The sequence below is a fragment of the Chaetodon trifascialis genome, chromosome 1 (genome assembly GCF_039877785.1).
Source record: "Chaetodon trifascialis isolate fChaTrf1 chromosome 1, fChaTrf1.hap1, whole genome shotgun sequence".
Classification (NCBI taxonomy): domain Eukaryota; kingdom Metazoa; phylum Chordata; class Actinopteri; order Chaetodontiformes; family Chaetodontidae; genus Chaetodon; species Chaetodon trifascialis.
Window position 1 is genome coordinate 6,073,588 of NC_092056.1, and position 20,215 is coordinate 6,093,802.

Sequence of the window (20,215 nt, forward strand, 5' to 3'; positions counted from 1 at the left end):
GACTGTTATCACGTGTACTGATGCATGTCTGGGTGTCTTTCTTTGACAATGTTGGACCTGTATCTTCACCCTTTAATTTCTGCTCTTAAACCGTGACCGGGGTGTTTCAGTCACAGTGGATGCAGGTTTGCTGCAGCTCCACCAGCCGAAATCACACAGCACAAAACTTCAAGCTCATTTCTGTTTAAAGGTGTAATCAGTGATGCTTTCATTTACAGTATGTTTAAAATGTTTACATGTGCAGGGAGCTGATAGGGCTGCTGATCTGTATGGATCCAAACAGTTTTCATTGGCAGCGCATATGACAGTGTAGAGGAGACCTTTGTGAGAAATTAAACCTTTTTCAAATCAGAAAGACGCAGATGAACAATCACACACAAACAGAGCAAAAAGACATGGCTGCCGACAGACACAGATTGATTGACTGATTGATTGTCACATTAACCTGCAGAAGAAATTGCGTCATAATTATGAATGTGTTTTCTGTTCATAGGTGCATACAGTGTACACCTTTGTCAATCTCGGCCAACGTAACGCCATTCACTTCCATTCATGTTGAGACGGTGTAGATGAAGATGCAGGAGACACACTGCTGCTGAAATTACTTGCTTACAACCCAAGTGATGTGAATGAAAATGACTTTTGCTTTCAACGGATTTCCACAGCACTGTGGCACTGCGTTTTGGACTGCTTTCTTCATTAACATCTATTTCTCCAGCGAGATATTCTCAGCAGTGTTGGTGTTTGAGTCTTTCTCTGAGTCAACCCACACATTAAAGAATTCAGGGGAAATTATGTGATAGCAGAACAGTCACTGCATAGCTTTCAGAAGTTACATAGGAAGGCTATGTTTGCATGAATATCCAAAGAGGGATCGATAAACATTGAAAACAGAAACTAAGTGTTTGAACCATTTTTATATAAACTCATGAAAAAGAGTCAAAACCAACTAATGCTGTTTTGTAAGCTAACAGCCAACCTTGCTGGCATTGCCAGTGTCCAATCAGAGCTGGAGAGACATGTCTGTGCTGACGGAAAACAACCAGGACAAAGTGAATGATGGTGACAACAGTTTTTACATGGGTGAAATACCTACTGTGTGCCTGGCAGCTTCACGCCGTTTCAACATGAATGGCAGTGAATGGCATTTAGCAGAATAACCAGAGATCTACTGCAGCCAACACTGTACACACCTATGCAAACAGAGCTCGTCACAGCCCGGGACAACCTGAGGTAATGGCAAGTTGTCAAAGTTACACCAGGATGTTCCTTTAAGCATAATGACCCTTTACGACTTAAGAGCATGCACTTAGTTGGCTAAGCCAGGTCACCCTGCCATGCAAGAGGCTTCTTCATCTTGCACGGAACATCCGAACGCCATGAAGAGTTTTAGGAACTGAGATCAAAATGCCACAACCAGGGCTGCTGTTTATAAAGCTAAACCACAGTTTCACCATCTGGGGTGGGTGGCACCAGATGACATGCATATGGTGGTGCAGAAAAATAACATTTCCCAGCCAGGGGTAAAAGGGTGGGGGAGGTATATGGTTGTAGATCTGTCTCACACACAAGGCTAAAGTACAAGACGAATATCACTTCCTGGTAAAATGTCTGTTTTCTACTACTGTACATTAACTTGTGAACCAGATTTTACAGGAATTAGAAATACCATTAATTTCTGATCAATAATGATATTTTCTTAACATGAATGATAAAGTTTGAAGGTTTGTGCATTTTTATCTCTTCTGTGTGACCTGGAAAGTACGTAAGCAAAATCTGCTTTAAAAAAGCAGAATCAGCATTTTTAGACGATAAAATTTCTTTAAGAACTGTTTTGTTCATGATGCATCTGAGTATGGTGAAGTCTTTATCGTGAAATATTATGTATTAGTCTGGATTTGAACATATGAGACAGATCTGACTCCATAGAGATCGGGTGGGGGCTGTTGGTTGATCAGGTGAGGGGTGTATACCTGCACTGAGCCCCCGTGCCTGTCCGCTGCCAGGTGGGAGGTCAGGTAGGAGGAGTTTGCTTGGCGTGTGGGCTGCACCTCCCATGCTCCTCGTCGATCTGAGACCGCTGTCTGCTCAGGAGTCGGGGGCGTCGGTGATGGGAAGGGAAGAGGGTTTGGGGGGTGCGATGGGAGGGGGAGTGATGGAATAATCGTGTTAGGAAAGATGGGTAATTGGGTGTGCGAGGCCAGGTACCATGCAAAGCAGCATGAGAAATGGAGAAGAAAATAAATAAATAAATAAAAAAGTGAATCAAAATCAAAGCAAGGCTTCAGCCAGAGAACTGAACCAGAACCTAATGAGCCTGAAGCCAAACGGAGGTAAGCTGTCACATCTCAAACTTCGGCCTCACTCTCATTACACTTCAAAAACACGAATTAATCCAAATGTACTGAACAGCTTTTTAACCTTTTAAAAGCTTTTTTATGAAACAAGCCCTTTGTTTGATGAGTTGTCTCTGTTACAGCAATTAGTGATCAAATGCACGTTCAGCAGAGTCACTGAAAAACAGTTACTAAAATCCTTAACTGGCAGAAACATTTGACTGTTTGCATTCAGCCAAACCGGATATGGAGAAGAACATTTGCACCAGCGCTCTGAAACCACAAAAACACGCTGGGATGACCTGCAGTCCTACAGAAATGCCCTTAATGAAACAACTTGGGCACATCTTCTGGGCGCATCTGTCTCACTTCAGTGTCATTCTACATCACATGAATGATTAGAGCCTTATTCTTAGTCATCTTTATCTTAGCAGGCTGCTGTCAATCAGCAGAATCCATTTCAATTTCTGCTCTGACATTCTTGTCAACAATCAGCAGTCCACCCACAATAATTAATCTGCTCACTAACTGTCACAAATATAAATATGGGGATAATGGTCTGAAAACCACTGAAACTCTTCATGCACATTAGCTTTGTTTGATGATAACGATCCTGATAACTAAAGAATCCTGAGCTTCTCAACATGGTGTGTTCAGTTTACAGAGACCGACTCTTGGTGGAAGCAGGGGAGTGTTACTCATACATGTGTGTGCCTCATTAGGCTGTAATGCACTATTTCTCTTGCTTTCACTGCGACAAAGGCCTGAGGAAACGCACACACTCACACATTTGCCCACGACGGAAAAACAAAAGCTGGCCTACCTGATTTCTAATTGGTGGATGCTGTGAGGGTCGGTCTCTGTGAGGATGGCTCTCTCTCGTGACTGCAGACGCTCCAGAGTCTATATGGACAGACCCCACTGGTGTGGGCTGAGGGGCATAATGATCAGTTAAATGCTTCAAAATGTTAAAAGTCTGAGAATGCATCTGTTCACAGTTCATGTGCATTACTTACTATCTGCCTGCCAACCCAGTCGTAAGTGTAGTCAAAGGTGTATCCTTTTCGCTCAAACAGTTCAGTGAACAGAGTCCTCAGATATTCATAGTCGGGCTTTTCAAAGAAGTCCAACCGTCTCACATATCGCAGGTAGGTGGCCATCTCCTCTGAACGTCACAGACAGAAAAAGAAAGAATGATATAACCTCTAATGCTGACGCCATCATTCTAATTATGAAATATGATGAGATTTTAAAACATCTATGTGGAAAAACATTGCAGAAAACAGGTTGGCGAACAGCTTTGCAGCCAGACCCATCAGCAAAACACAGCCATCAACAGTGTACCTGGGAAGTTCTCACAGAGGACCTCGATGGGAGTGTTTCGTTTCGTGTCTCCGATCTTCTGGTATCGTTCTTTCAACGTGTCGGCCTTCAGGAGAATCAAAACAGAAAGACGTGGGAACCAATTCTGATGTTGGATGTCAGAAATCACGTCAGCTCTCGTGTTTTAGGTTTTCTTTTGATTAACGCTCCTCTTCATCGGATAAAACTGATTTTGGAACAGATTTTTGAACACTTCGATGTACTCAGCATACCTTTAGTCCTTGCCACGGTAGACTCCCACGGAGGAAATACATGAACATGTGGCCTAAGGCCTCCAGGTCATCTCGCCGGCTTTGTTCTGTATCAACAGATTTGACAATGTTTCACTGAGGAAGTGCTAAACCACCTCTGAACCACGCATCATCAGAACAAAAACAAAGCTCGGGAACGACTCCTACCTTTGCCTAAATGCGTGTTGATGGACATGTATCGAGCAGTGCCAGTCAAGCTCTTATGCTCCCGGTATGGAATGTGTTTTTTGGTCTCGGGGTCGATGTATTCTTTGGCCAAGCCAAAGTCAATGATGTGGATGATGTGTTCCTTTTTATTCCCTTGCCGTCCGATGAGAAAGTTTTCAGGTTTTACATCTCTGTAGATGAGGTTTTTAGAGTGCACGTACTCCATTCGAGAAATCTGGTGAGAAAGAATACAGCCGAGTCAGCAAAAATGAGCATGAACAAAAATCCAATCCGATCACAAAGCAGGCGACAAAGTCAGCAAAATGGGGATCAAATTAGCAAAATTACTGTCACACTGTCAAAAGTGACAGTTCACTGCTGCAGCATGTCAGCCTGTACTGTAATACAGAACGTCCTGCGTAACTGATTGTTATTATTATACATTAAAAGGGCATTCCACAGATTTTACCCAGGAAGATCAGCTTACTCGTCACAGTTAGCCTTCGCAGCCTGTGAAGACAGTTGCTTTGACAGGTCTGAGAAAATGGCTTATGCAACATCACCTGAGTCATTTCAGCTTGAAGACTATACACGTGTAACAGAAACCCTGCAATGCAAACTGGGTACGTCAGGTTTGAAAGATGTGGGTATATACCTTCATGGCAGGTTCAATGAAAGATACAACTGTCTCTATTATCAGTTTCTTGCAAGTCCCCCAACTTTATGAAAGTACAAAACTTAAATGCTGGAGTATGCTTTTAAAGACATAATAGGATTAAAGACGTCAACAAAACAGGGAGCCAATTAGTGCTATGAAATCCATCATTATAATACACTGAGGCTGCAACTAATATAATCAATCAATACTGATGACTACAACATATTAAGTACTCTTAACTGATAAATGATGAATCATTTATCAGTCATCAATTAAAATTACGCTGATTGGCCGATGATGAATTCGCTCTGCTGCACAGTCACCACAGTGGCCCATTAAGATCACGCAACAAAAGCCTCAGTTTGAAAATTGGTTTGAAATTCTGGCTCGACACCAACAGAGACGCAAACTACCCTGCAGGGATTTAGGACGACAAAAGCACCAGCGATTGGGATCAGAATGACAATGTGTTTATCAATGAGTAATTTTAACCAACTGCTCATGTAGCTGCTACCGTCCAAGAGGAGATTTGGAACTGACAAGAAAAACAGCGACACGATGGGAAATGAAGTAATGCTGTGAGTAATACGACCCTTTACTTAGGTTTGATCTCGAGGGATCCTGATCGTTTGAAACACTCTTTCTTTTACCAAACCAAAAAAAGAGAGAGAGCATGAGTAGTAGGAGTATAAGCTCACAGCTCTTATTGCAGGATCGCTCATTTGTGCCAAAAAGTAAGGAGGAGGACCTACGTGATGAATGCAGAGGAGAGACAGGCTGAGACGCAGGCTTTAGCACCTCTGTTCTGCAACACCATGCTTACGTTGTGCTGTTTTGTAGGTTTCCTCACAAATTTGCAGAGGCTATCTGCATTACAAGAGCACTGCACATTTTATGCTGACAAAATGAAATGCTAGAAATTTTGAGATGTCTGAGGTGCCTAAAAGACTGGGTCAAACCACCCTCTGAGCTGTTCAAACTTAATGAGATTCAGTGATGGCTCTGCTCTTTCTGACAGCTTCCAGCCTACCTGCCTAATAGTGTGTATGTACTGACTGATTGCTAATTTGCAGACTGGGTAATGGGAGACTCTGCACTGACACGCTGCTCTATGGGACTACAGCCTGTTGGCAGGACTTGTGGTGCATTTAGCTTATAACATCATGCATTATTTTATTCATACAGACACGATGAAACAGCTATACAGGCAGTTAATTCAATATCATGAGTTTTGTGCTTTCTGAGACAAAAATAGTGTCAAATCTCAAATCATTTTTGGTGCTGAAAGAAGGGCAGAAAAGGCAGAACCAGGCCTTTATTTGAGACATGTGAATTTGTAATTTCCCATTTTATGTCTCATATTTTGCCATTTCTCTTTTGCCTTGTTAATTATCTGCTTGTGCTCTTTGCTGTTAATGGAAACACAACATCTCTCCACACTGGTGGCAAAGGTTTATTCTTAACACTCAAAACAGTTTAACTCTAGGTCCTCTTGTTAGCCTTTCCCAGATCTTGATATGCATCTCACAGTTTGCTCTGTTTGTCAACTGAGCAAAATTGAATTGTCAACTGAGCAAACTCCATCTGCTGATGGAGAAAAAAGACGGAGATGTGCTTGCAAAGATTTTTTGTCAAGGTTCCTCCATCTGTTTCACATTAAACCCTTTCAGTGATTCCGGGGGCAGAGTCCCTTCAAAAACTGCTTTTAATTGTGAAACATCTGCAGGAAGTGTTGAGCTTTAACAGCGCCTTTGCATCATGCCAGCACAGCAATGCAGTTGATCAAAATGAATGAGAGACTGAGATGGCCATTTCTGTTCAAAGCGGAGGCTTATACCAACAGAGTGTGGAGAATAGCATGATTGCGTCCCTGCACTGATCACTTTTTTTAAATAGTGCAGCAGACAGCATCCACAGCTATTTTAAGTGGCCATTACTTTAGAGTGTGCAATAATCTGCTTGGTTGTTTGGTCTGTTACCTGTTTTTTCCACACATATTATAAATAGTAACATTTCATCAGACATAATAACTTAGTCTGTAATAACTCACCAGCTGAATTGCTATCATTAAGACAGTCTTCAGTGAAAAGGTCCTGTCACAAAGGTCAAAGAGGTCCTCTAGACTTGGGCCCAGCAGCTCCAGGACCATGGCGTTGTATTTCCCACAGGGCCCGAAGTAAAACACCTGGGGCACGCCTTCAGCTGAAACACAAGAAAGAAATTAGATTCATCAGAAACAAAAAATCCCAGCCCAGTGGACACAGCTGTGCATCTGTCTAAGTAACTCAAAGTCTTAATTATTTATGTGTCTATGCATTTGCAAGTGCAACAAAGATGATTACTATTAATAGCTTAGATTGTAAATATCAAACAGTAGGAAGAAAAGCAAATTCTAGTTAGTAGATAATAAAAATTAGAATATGCCTTCAATGAGTTGTATAAACTAGTGGGAGTTCTGAGAGGGCTGGGTGGCAAAAGTGTTTATTAGTCCTGTCTCCCTTGACTAATGATATTTCTAAGTTAGGTCCAAGGTGAACATTAAGAGGACTCAAACTGGTCAGATAGGAGGAGGGGCACCACAAGGTTACTGAGGACACAGAGCAGCAAGGTAAACATTAACCCTAAAGTAAAATACAACACAGAGCCTACAAACTGAAGTGTGTCACTCCTCTACTGCAGGCTGAAAACTAATCTTTTCACTGCCTCATATCACATCCTCCCAACTGAATCATATCCTCTCTGCTCTACTCACTCTAATTGCTCTAAAATCCCTTCCATCTGTCACCTTGGCTCTTATTTTACTTCTTGTCACAGTGCAGTTTAGTGTTGTGAGGTCTGTGCATTGCAACAGTAATAACGGTAGGGCTGGTGCGCCGATCCTTGTAGTCCGTCTTATGGTGATGTTTGTAATACTGGCGATTTGGGAGTTAAGCTCCTTCTCCAGTCACATTTCTCACAAAGTGTGAGTGAGAGCTTAATGCCTAAAATTGTGAAGGGATGGCAGAGTGTGTTACACAGAGGGGTGGTTTTAAGTTTGCAACAAAATCCTCATCATCCTGCACACACAGAATGAAATTCAGCATTTCAAGCTTTATGCACATACAACTCCCATCAATTTCTAATCATCTGTAATTGGTGATATCCTCTTCTTTGTTGTCTTCCTGACCACATCCTGAACTTTAGTTTCAAGAAAGAGGAAATCAGGTCAAACTGCTAATTGCCTTTAGTGGAGCATGATTCAGAGTTTGCCCCGCTTACTGCTCGTCAGCGTCCTATTAAAAAAAGCCCCTCCAGAAACTTCAAAGAAACTCTGGCGCTTCAGTCATACAGACCTTGCTTTATCAGACTGCTTAAGCTGCGCTCAGTCCTTGGAAACATTATAATTGCATGGAAACTGAGGGACATCCTGATTGCTTTTCATGTCCCCGATCTGAAAGCCACTTCTTTAATATCGAGTATCTAGACTGAAACATTAAAAAACTCTTCGGGAGATGGTATTACGATATGTACCGTGGCGTTAGTCTTGTGCCTATAGTAGGAGATATGTGTATGTGGGACACATTTATGTATGTATATGTAGCGGCAGCTATGTATGTTGTTATTTGTTCTTTTTCTACTTTGTTCCTCTCCTCTGAACGGATGTTTTCATTGTAAATTCAAAGATTTAAACGTGCATTAATTGATTTTTTTGGCCATTTGGTGACAGCACAACAAACTATAAACACAACACTGACATATTATCACTTTATAAAGTTTGTATGGTGCACAAAGAGGTGCCTGCACACAGCTTTACACATCCGGCAGGCACAGAGCAACATCAGCATCCACTGGAGTCATATTTCACCTGGTAAACGTAAGTCTGAAATATACTTTCTTTGTAGCTTTGTTTTGGTCTCCACCAACTCCTGAGAAAAAAATATCTCTAACTGCTAAATACTCTGCTCCATTGTGTACAGCGGATTGCCTGCCACGCCAGCTAAAGTCAACGAAAGTGGTGAGAGTCAACCAATACAGTTCAGATTCTGGCAGTAAAACCAAAACAGTGAGTTGACATTAAAGACATTAAAATGCTCCATAGAGCTGATGAGGACCGCAGGTTTGAGGGATAACATTCTTTGGTTTCGTCACTGTCAGTAACACCTTCCACATTACCCACAGTCATTTGATCCTTACTTAACATGAAAATATTGATCAGAGCAGCTTTAAAGTCCAGATGAAACTGGCATTTCGAGAGCATCTAGCTTCCGTACAGTATTGATGTATTTCCAGGGGAAGCAGGCTGGACGGCACGTTTGGAGCAATTTGATTTGAACATTGAAAATGTTCAATGGATGGTTAGTTATTCCTCGACATCCTGACAGTGTACCCCTCACATAAAGTTTAAGGTGGTCAACCCCCGAAGACACACAGACGTAGCATGCTGTTGCTAGCTAGCTAACTAATGAATCTTACCTCTGTGCCACTAAAAGTTGAAGATTGATTGATTGATGAGTGGATGTCATGATTTTATTGGGTGAAACTGGTTGGTTTAAGCTTACATTGGCACATACATGTTTGTATACATTGTTAAACAGGTGCACAACATGAACAGAGATGTGATCTAAATGGGTTAAAAGTAGGGATGGGAATTGATAAGATTTTAACGATTCCGAATCCATTATCGATTTTGCTTATCGATCCAATTCCTTATCGATTCTCTTATCAATTCTCATTGGGTGAGGAAATAAAAGAGTACAAATGGGTTTGTTTGCATTACCTGTCTTTTATATTTTCATCTCTGCAGAAAAAATATAACATATACAGAATGCACAAATGATGTGTGACGTAACCTCAGAACAAACCTAAAAAGTAGGTGAGCTACTTCTCAGAGGCACTGGTTAAAATAACTACATGCAACTCAAATTTCTGATTTTCATTTGAACAGATATGCCAGATAAAATGCAACGAATGAACCTACCGAAATTCAGGGGCATCTACAGTGTCAAAAAGGTGCAAACCTTTCACCACAAATCTAGGGACCGCTCTGTGACATTCCTTTATCCTCGTCTCGGTCATTTTACTCTTCCCTGCCTCAGTGAAAGGAGTGGATAGAGGTGTGCGAGACCTGCCGGTGCCCGCTGCAGCCTCTGAACCAGCCTGACTCTGACAGTCATTGTCATCTAAATTTGATGGAAGGACATGGAGATGATTCATATGGCGAAAGCAGTTTACACAGTGAAATGGCGCTAACCTTAACACAACAGACACAGCTTGTAAGAGTTCAACATTACCTTCGGCACTAATAACAGACGACGCCCTGGTGTTTGCTCTGCCGCTAGGTTCGCAAGCGTCGCTAAGTAGCGTATCAAACACGTGACATTCCTGCAAATGAATTGCATGCTGTGTGGACAAATGTTTTAACATGTTGGAGGTATTTCCCCCCTTTGAAGAAATGGAAACTTTGCACATGTTGCAAGTGGCCCTGGTGTCATCTCGAGCGTTTCTGCCTCGATGCCATATCGGCTACGTTCTAAACCAAAACACTGCAGCGTGCGTGACATTATCACGCATGTGCAAGACAGGCAGAATCAATAAGCAGAATCGTTAACCAGGCAGGCAAACGATTCCAAGGAATTGAGCTACTGGGATTCTCGATTCCCATCCCTAGTTAAAAGGTATTTTCGACTTCCTCGAACACGCTTCCAGCCTACAATATAGTGGTTGTGTGCTCATTTTGATGTTTTGTGTGGTTAGTTCGCAGAATAAAGTTTAGTGAAGGCACCAAACTGCCATCACTGACTTATCATTCTGCTCCAGTAACTTAAGCAGAGGCTAATAATCACAAAGCTAAATAACAATACTAATCTTAACGTTGAGCGTCAACATATTCGCATGAAAACGCTGCTGAGGACATTTGACTTGCCAGCTGGGTAATGGGAAAAAACGCTGCCGCATGAAAGGTGGCGTAAATGCTGTCAGCTAGCATATGGGCATGTAGGAGTCATGCTGTGCTCCATCCTGTGTTTCTGGACACCATTATGCAGTTCTGTGGGTTGCTAATTGCACCATAGGAATGAGTGCCTTGAAACCCCGGGTGCCTGTGGGAGGCCTAAAAATGTGTCAGATTGGAGATGTGCTGTAAATAAGTGGATAAACGGTTGTTCAATTCAAAACAAGGTTGGTCAAGCTTTTTACTCGCAAAACCGTCATTACCTATAGCAAAACAGTCCTGATCAGAGGCCGAACGTGTGTGTCCTGTACTGCAAAGTATACTCTAATTGTGCAGGAAGACTCAAACTTTGATGGAAGCTAACAATTTTAGAGGCACCGCTTTGACTTCTCTCATCCAATTTTCTTCACAATAAATAAATAAATAAAAAATAAATCATGGCAGTACTGCCTGGGGTGTAGTACAGACTTGGTCTAGAAGACGATTCCACAGTGTTGCAAGCAAGTGAACGGTGTGTGGCGTCAACAAACAAACAAACAAACAGCAGTTTCAACAAGACATCCACGCTAACAGCATGCATCAGTGAGCAAAAGAGCAGGACGACAGCGGGTGAGGAAAGGTTGCTTTGCTTCTCTTAGAGCAACATTTTGCAGGCAACATGCTTCTAAAAAGGCTTCTGACTGTTAAATAAGCTTTTGAATTTCAGTATTTAGTTCATGCTGGGGATGAAGTCTGCTCAAACCTCACAGACTGACACTCCAGCCCCCACAGGCACAAAAAAATGTGAAAGGAGTTTATTAACTGGCTCAGAACATATACCATGCAGTTGTATTATGTAGTAAAATGAAAATACTGGCTAAAGATATATCATGTACTGTATACTCATATAACTACTCAGAGCAGCTTCTGTAAAACAGATGAAAAGCAAAGTAAACATCAGTAACAAGAAAGGTTTCATGCCACTGAATGGAGCAGCCAGTCCTGTGTCAAGGCACAAAAGAATACATTTTCTGATACATTACTGTACTCTAATAGAGGTGCTGGCTGCAGTCTGCAGCCAACAAAAGGGGAACAAGATGAATGTGAAGAATGAGTGATGAATGAATGCGACCGAAAGGCACTCGGCCAAATCTCCCTGCACACTACTTTGTATGTTTTCAATGTGCCATCCAAGACCTGATCTTTCCCTGGACTGTGATGAGACCAGTCCTGGGCTTGGGTGTTTTGCTTTGACCATCTGGTAGTAGTTTTTCTGTCATTAATAATTCATCCATCGCTGTGAAGAAGCTGGTTGCAGAAATACTCTATTTTTACATGTCATATTTGTACCAATACCTGCAGAGCTGTGATTCTGTATTATTATAACGTGCTAAACACCAGAGCAACACTACGCCACCTCACGAGGGCCGGGCTCAACAAAAACGTTAACGTTACACAAAGATTTCTTCATGCTCGGCAACACTGAGCGAGTTTCTGAAATAACGGCAGAAGACATTGTCTGTTTCAGAAATAATTACGTCAAGATCACTGTGCTCTGCCTTTCTGTGTGGAGTTTGCATGTTCTCCTCGTGCCTGTGTGGGTTTCCTCCTACAGCCCAAAGAAATTTGGTGAATTCGTGACTCTAAATTGACTGTAGGTGTGAGAGCGAACGTGTTTTTCTTGCTATATATATATGTGTGTGTGTGTGTGTGTGTGTGTGTGTGTGTGTGTGTGTGTGTGTGTGTGTGAGCCGGCCCTGTGATAGACCAGTCACCTCTCCGTGGTGTCCCCTACTGTGCCGCATAGTAAATGTATGACAGGTGTGTTTTCCTGCAAATTCAGTGGGATGGAAGTGGAGACGCAGAATAAGGAGAGATGGGCGACTCGTGTTGGTTCTGCGTTGGCTCGACAGAATATTTTATGGCTCTTGTGGAACGCAGCCAGCTCCTGCCTCACAGCGAGTGTTATGCACGGTGTTGATCCACGTCTGACTGCACGACGGCTGCACAATCACTCCAGCCTGTGATTGGCCGCTCAAATTAAATTTCTGACAGACATATTTGTTGACTCGCTTCAGTTCAGCTGCTGCTTTCCTCAAACCTGCGCTGCTGATTGTCAATCTGCTCATTTGTTGGATCATTTATTCGACTCCTGCTGCACCGTTCATTTATATTCTATGCTTTACAGAGCTGCAGGACCAGGAAGCTGTTTTTATGGTTCCAAAATTCATTTGGAATTAGCAATGAATTCTTTTAAATTTCATTAAAGGATGGAACATTTCCAACCACCAACCACTTGATTAACAAATTTAATGCAACACTGCGCTGCAAAACTGTGTTGAAAACGTAGCTGTAAGAGCTGTTCTATTTGAAAACTAAGGTGAAAAGAAATCAACATTTGTAACTATACATTATTATCACACACACACACACATATATATATATATATATATATATATATATACACACACATGCAGGAAAGCAGCTACAGGAAAATTCTCTTTTTTTATTTTCAAGTGTCCAAGCACGTTCAATGTTTTCTGAATATTAAAGATTCACGGGATAAATCCATTTCTTCACGGAACAGGAGAATCATTAAATTTCAAAGTATTCCTGTTTCAGAGTTCAGTCAATTAACAGCACGACCTGCTTTCTGTAATTATTAAACGTAAGCCTTCATGTTGTAAAGTGACTGTGACGCCTGATCATGTTTCACGAGGGCATGTGCATGACAGACTGTTTAGTCATGATGACTGGACTGCAGTCACAATGATCTGCTGTCAATCCTGCGACCACAGTGGAGATTATTTTCCATTTTTTAACTGAAATAGTGGAATTTTCACGCGTGCAGTATTTTTGAAATCTCTCCCTTAAGGACTGAAAAGACAAAAACAAACTGTAAAATTTCCAAAACACTGCTCACCACGCTGTATTTTTTCCACTTGAAGCAACACGGCACACTGAGAGAAGCTCTATTCTTAACAATGATCCATGTTTTCGCATTAGTTGGGGCAGATATCCCGGATAAGACCCCTCAGGCTTTCCTTTACATGCTTGTAAAATCTCGTAAGCTCTATCACTGTGGGAAATGTTTAGTCCTCTGGATTGCAGTGGTCACAGAGCTGGTGTAGTGTTTCATGATGAGGTCTGGCTGCCAATACCTTGGACAGCTCGATAGTGCGCTCCCACCCTTGAACAAACCCTCTTCATCTTCAAAACCATCTTGTCCTCAGCACAATGATGCCTCAGAGTCTGCTGTCTTGTAAAATCAAAGCGGCAGAGAAACTATTATTGACTGCGCTGACAAACATTCTCACATAAGATCTGGAAAGAGATGCTTAACCCCTAATTGAATCATTCTCATTAATATTCAGTGACAGTTGGTTATGCACCAGATACAACACCTGATTGAGCATCTGAGTCAAACCACATTAATTCATAAAGACCCTGTCGCACAGGCACAGTGACAACCACATTGGCTGCGAGGAATGTGGCATAGCACAGAGCCAAGAAGAAATGAGGTCACGTTATCCCATCTGGAGGAGAGGACAGAGGCAGGTTAGTACTAAGAGAGGCAGACCCACTCTCTAAATATTTAATGAGTTTCCGCACAGTTGGCCTTTTCCAGCCCTTGCCTTTGCAAAACAATAGCCATTATATTCCCAGTCTGGTTATCGTATATGCAGAGCTCCAAAAAGCACATCAAGGGCCATACATCACAAAAAAAACGTGGCTTTTATTTTCCATGTCAAACTGTGAGTGAGGCCAGCCCTGAACTGACAGATTTAACCTGAATTAATACATTCGAAAGCAGCATGATCCAGGTGACCTCTAATCAACCATTAGCTCCAGTTTAGGTGTACAGATGTGACTACCGGCGCAACATATACATTACTATTTTAACCATTTGTCCAGAAGAGCGACGAACAACGATTAAAAAAGATTTTTCTATTGTTCCATTGTTCCTAGCGCTCCCACCCATTTCCTCTGGTACCAAGACTAAAAAAGTTTGCCCCTAATTCATTTCTCCGTTGTAGTCATTTAATCCTCACAAGATCCTTGTCACTGGTTGCTGTAACAGGGACGTGTCAGCAGACCTTGACTAATCTTTTATGACAAACTGAGAAATCGTCAAGGGAGCCGAGTGGAGGGAAGAGAAGTTGAGAAGCGACTACTATTCCATTGTCTTTCATTCTGAACACAAAATAATAAAGTTTAAAGGGCGTGATGAAAAAATATGAGGAGCTGGAAAAAGACTAAAACAGACATGTCACCGTTTGTGTCTTTAGTGCTGACATCGCTATTCAACACCGTGAATCAGACCACGGACGGGAGAAACTGTCGCTATTGGACATGTGTGAACAAAGTTAAAATAAAAATTAGAACAAGGCTAAAAATAATCATTTAATGAACTGCAGGATACGCAGCCACAGGTCAGGTACCAGGAGAAACCACATTTCTGACATTTGGGTTGAACTCGTTGGAGCTCGACGGACTGCAGACACTTTGAACTGAACACCAGAAATTCTAAATGAGTACTGAAGACACACTACAAATGCACTAAAATGTTCAGCAGTGACACTGGCTGAAGCGACTGTGAGGTTAATGGATGCCTGACATCCTGTAAAAGTGTTGTAGTATGCATATTAAACATATGAAAAAATTAAAGACCATCTGGTGATGTGGATTAGTGCTAACCTTTGACCACACGATCCAGCCTCATGCAGTGACAGTAGCTTTGATTCAGTATCGTGGATGAAAACTAATCAGATAAATGAATTCCTTCACTCGACACGACACAACACAACAGTGCACAAGCCTGCTTCATACTGGAGATATGTGGGCAAACTAAAACGCATTTCTTGTCAGATAACCCTGCAGACTTAGGTCAAACCTCACAGGTGCATTTCCTTAATGCGACTATATTCAATATTTTTAGAATAAGATGGGTCAAATGGCTGTGTGTGACGTGCATGCAGAGAATCACCACCCAACAAAAAAGTAAAAACAGGACGCAGTCAGTGGCAAATGATCTGTGTTTACCGACAACAGTTTTACAAAGTGTTCCTGAGCTCATGTAGTAATATGCTTTGTGCGATCATGTGTTCACAACATGGTGAACCTCACTCCATCCTTGCTTGTGAACGGCTGAGCCTTTCCACTGCCACCAAGCGACCAAAAAATTATTGCAAGTTAAAAAAAAAAAAGATGGTTTGTCGCAGCAATGAACTGTCATACATTTGAAAAGCCACTTATTCAGTTTGTTCACAGAAAAATGTTCCAGCACATCCAGACTGGACCCGTGGAGACGCACACAGAGTGGGCCAGTGTGACACACTGAATGATGCAGAAGATTTCTAAGTTATTATTGGCTGAATAACAACTGGACCTGTGTGTTAAAGCTGCTGCTCATAGGACAGCACTGAGCCTGGAGACAGACAGCCCTGAACAGAAGTCACATCCTCACACTTCGTCTCCTGCATACTCTGCTTTTCAACTGCTGCATCTGCTTTGTGGGTGCGTACGAAGCTTCCACACTGAACTGCACCCCTGGTTAGTCTACGGTCAGGCAAGGTGACCGTTGAGCACACTCTCTCAAGCCATTCATGCACTCCCGTACACAAAGTCGTGGAGATTAAAAGTTGCTGACGCAGCTTAATATCAATACGTAACCGGAGGGGAGTAATCACTTGTTGTGGAAATGATGCAATCTTCTGGCCTGATCTTCCAAAACAGTCAAATCACTGTCATACAGTCACACAAAAACACCACGAGGACAGACAAACAAATCTGGGACCTCACCTGTAGTCCCCAGTGTCTTGTAGAACCGGTACTCTAAATGCAGCTGTGGCGCCCTCGACTTCACTGGTTCCTGCAGAGTGACAGACACGTCCAAACCAGCGGTCAGTTAATGACAATAACCTCACACACTGGGATAAAACAGTGAAAAGGAAAAACCAAAAAAAACACCTAAAGCTGAATTTGACTGATGTGTGAAATCATTAAAGAGAAACACCGAATGGACTCTCTTTAAGAAATGAAACATCTTTCCTGTGTGTCAACAATTTTTTGATGACTCATCTTGCTCTTAAGGGCATATACAAACATGCCACTGAATGAAATGCGATCGCAGAATGTGGGATGAAGCAGGAAAACCCTCCCATCGTGTAAAACTAGTAGGTCTGCCAAACTAACTGGCACGACGTGTATTTTGGTGTCAGCTTCCACAAACATCACCAGAGGCTCTTTTCTTCTATCAAACGCTCAAACATATGAATGATGCCCTGTCAGCTGGGATTAAAAACGTGTGCCTTTTTGTCCTCCATTATCTGAGTTATCCTGGAAAATTAAAAACTTAGGTCTTTCCTCGAAGTAACACTCAACTCATTTATTGTGGGGAAAAAGAGCCAAATCTCCCCAAAAACAACTCATTTTCTGATCAAATGTTTGGGAAACTAAGCTGAATATTAACTTCAGATACACTCCCAGATTTCTCCAATAATGCCCAAAAAAAGTCTTCCCAGTTCACTCGTGTTTTGAAACCGAACACATACTTCAGGCAAACATGTCTCGACTGTGTAAAAGCACTACATCAGTGTCAGCACAGCGTACAGTAGTGTGAGCGGCTGAAAACCGTTTGCCTTGCTAACCTTAATACTTTGATACTGCTCCACTGTATTTACTACTCTCTGGTGAGCAATAATAAAAGCATGAGTCAGGAGTCATGATTTCCAGTCCAGCAGACACTGGAAAGACACACCTAGCCAAGCATCTACACCTCATTCACATTTCCCTCCAAGACCAGATCAGGCCAGTATAGCACAACCCAGGAGTCAGATTTCTGGAAATCAACAGCAGATGAGTCTTACTGATGCTTATTAACGTTCAAAAATCCTACACTTGATCATTTTGGATTTGCCACACACAGCAGCTTCCCCGCCTGCACTGACTTTAAAGAACTTCAGGAAAATTTCAGATGCGTCTCTAATATCAAGTACACTATATGCTTCATTATGTATTCATTTTCTCTTTTTACATGCTAATGAACTATTTCACTTTCTTTTCAACCCACCCTTTCTTATACAGCGATGCTGTGATGAATGCCAAACGTCTACACCAACATTACTGATCCACTGAATGCACTGGACAGATTTTAACCATCATTTTGTGACTGATTCTGATATGTGCAGAGGTGAGGAATCAAGCAGAACGTGTGCACTTACCAGTTTTATAGCTACATACTCGTTGGTGTACAGGTTTTTACCTGAAATAAGACAGAACAAATGCATACATTAAATGGCTTTTAAGGGAATAAGTGAGATTTTTCTTATTTCAATTTTCTGCACATTTTGCAAGTTTCATATACAAAAGGCAAAAAATGATCCAATAGTGTTGCCTTTCCTCTTTTTTTAAATCATGAGTGTTCCAATGTTCAGTTTTTATTTAACTTTTTGACAGGTTTTGGTTTAATTTATGGTCATTTTGGAGGTTGTAAGTTAAATTGAGATGTTTCCAGAAGTGCGTCTACTCCGAATCACATACATGGGATAGACAAAATTTTGGAAAAGTCTCTCAGTCTCAGGCAACAAAACTGAAAAATACCACAAACTGCAGCCTTCAATCACGAAGATACCATCAGCTGCAGGCCTCTTCTGTCAGACTGCACTACTTTTGGTCAGGTGTACGTAGCAAACTGAAAACTGAGTGTGGTCACACACAGGACCACGAAGAGCTGCTAGAAAAACTTTCACATTCATTTGGTCGACTATTATGTTGTGCCTTGAACCATTTAACTCAACTTACCAAGCTTCAATTCGCCAAAGTTCCCACAGCCGATCTTCTTGCCCACGCGAAAATTTGGCCCCACCATGAGAACCCCAGAGGAGCTGGAGGAGCCAGATGGTCGGGACGAGTGTCCGCTGCGGCTGCCCTGGGAAACTTTGGCGGCCCTCGTGGGCCGCTCTCCATATTTATCTCTCTGTTGATCCATGGTGTGAGCAGCTCAGGTCAGCGGGAGCCAGGAGTGATGTACGAAAAGGCCTCCTGGGCTGGGCCCACCACAGCCACAGCCCTGGTCACTGGCAGTGCCTGGACGGCACAGCCACTCTCATGAGACAAAACCTGGTTCAGCTAACCGACACCCCTCCCCGTCCTCACCCTGTCACCTCTACCAGCTGCTGAACAGGCCGATCTCTGTTCTCAACATTTGTCACAGGAAGGAGAAGGTGGAAGACCTGCAGCCAACACAATAAAACATATGACAAAGAGAAGAGACATTAACTTTCCACAGAGACAGCACATGAACACAGCAGGGTGGTTCTAAAGAGTTGTTCCCATGCTATCCTGATAAAGTCTGGCTTCACTTCAACATTTGGGCTGATCTTTTTCAGTGAGCCTCTTCTTCAACAAAAAGCAGAAAGTGGACAAACATCTGAGTTGCTCTTACAAGCATTTCTACAATTCTACTTAAAGGATGTGATATTAAAACTCTGAAAACACATGACTACAGCCTCATGAAATAACTGCCACTGCGGACCAATTCAAGGTTGTTCCTCATTTTTAGCCACTTTAATTTTTTATAAACATGCCTCTCTGCCTCAAAAAGTGAATAGACGCAACACAATGAAGTAAAATAAGCCAGAAATTGACACTGATTTGAGCTGAAAATATTCAATAATAACCAAGGGCTTTGGCTGGGCACATATTTTGTCATTTAGGTTCCACATCTGTTATATTATGTTTAAAAAGGTGCAGTAAAATCTGTCTTTAAAAAAAAGGAAAACCTGCAGATCTCAGCAGAGTTCAGTTGGGGGGCAGGTCATGTGCTGCACAGACAGTGAGGCGCAGTGGGGCGGCTTCGTTGCCCTTTGGCAAGACATTTCATTCTAAGAAATGTGAAAAGGCTCCATGTGCTTGTCTTTACTCTCACAAAAGGTTTCCGATGTTAAAATGAATAATCAGGACCACATATCAAGCCACCAGTAATTACTAGAACTCCTCAATCACATTTTAGCTGTTGAATATTTTCTAAATTTAACACCATACCGTAGCGAGTTTAACTCCTTTTTGAAGCTCATGAGTCATATAAACGCTTCAAATGACTGTTTACAAGCAGGCGCTGCTAAATGAGTACAGGACTGGTTTACTGTAACAGCGCTGCTGGGCTGAAGAGATAGTCATCGAGTCAGAGCGGTCACAGAAAACACAGCAAACAGTCTGAGCATCAACACAAACCTTAAGTCGTAGTTTGTGATGGTGAAGGCATCTAAGACTCTGTGCCGCCCACAGCTATAGCCTGGCAGACAATGTCAGCGGCGAAGATTATGTAAACAATTACATAAAGCTACGTCTGCTCGCAAGGACACCAAAGCTTAACTAGACTGACACTGGTCGCTTTTAGCTCAATCTAATTCAACCTCTTTGACTACAGGCTGGAATTATGCAAATATCAAATGATGTGATGATAAAACTTAGAGGCAGTTTGGTGTGTGATGCAGCAATCGCTACGACATATGATATTTTTCAACTGCGG

At 42.1% G+C, this 20,215-nt stretch overlaps 1 protein-coding gene across 4 annotated transcripts in view; it reads right to left on the bottom strand.

Moving 5' to 3' along the window:
* Positions 1-20,215, bottom strand: part of csnk1g1 (casein kinase 1, gamma 1) — a 34,963-nt gene that overhangs the window by 9,231 nt on the left and 5,517 nt on the right. For 2 of the 4 annotated variants that reach the window (XM_070967361.1, XM_070967352.1), the window contains exons 2-11: positions 18,487-18,917; positions 17,907-17,947; positions 16,486-16,555; positions 6,826-6,977; positions 4,118-4,352; positions 3,932-4,017; positions 3,681-3,765; positions 3,353-3,501; positions 3,160-3,267; positions 1,974-2,084 (exon numbers count right to left, since the gene is read on the bottom strand). In XM_070967361.1, coding sequence (XP_070823462.1) covers positions 1,974-2,084; positions 3,160-3,267; positions 3,353-3,501; positions 3,681-3,765; positions 3,932-4,017; positions 4,118-4,352; positions 6,826-6,977; positions 16,486-16,555; positions 17,907-17,947; positions 18,487-18,673 — 1,224 coding nt within the window. In that variant the 5' untranslated portion in view covers positions 18,674-18,917. The remainder of the gene's footprint in view (positions 1-1,973; positions 2,085-3,159; positions 3,268-3,352; positions 3,502-3,680; positions 3,766-3,931; positions 4,018-4,117; positions 4,353-6,825; positions 6,978-16,485; positions 16,556-17,906; positions 17,948-18,486; positions 18,918-20,215) is intronic. The other 2 variants (XM_070967379.1, XM_070967370.1) reach the window with 1 other exon arrangement.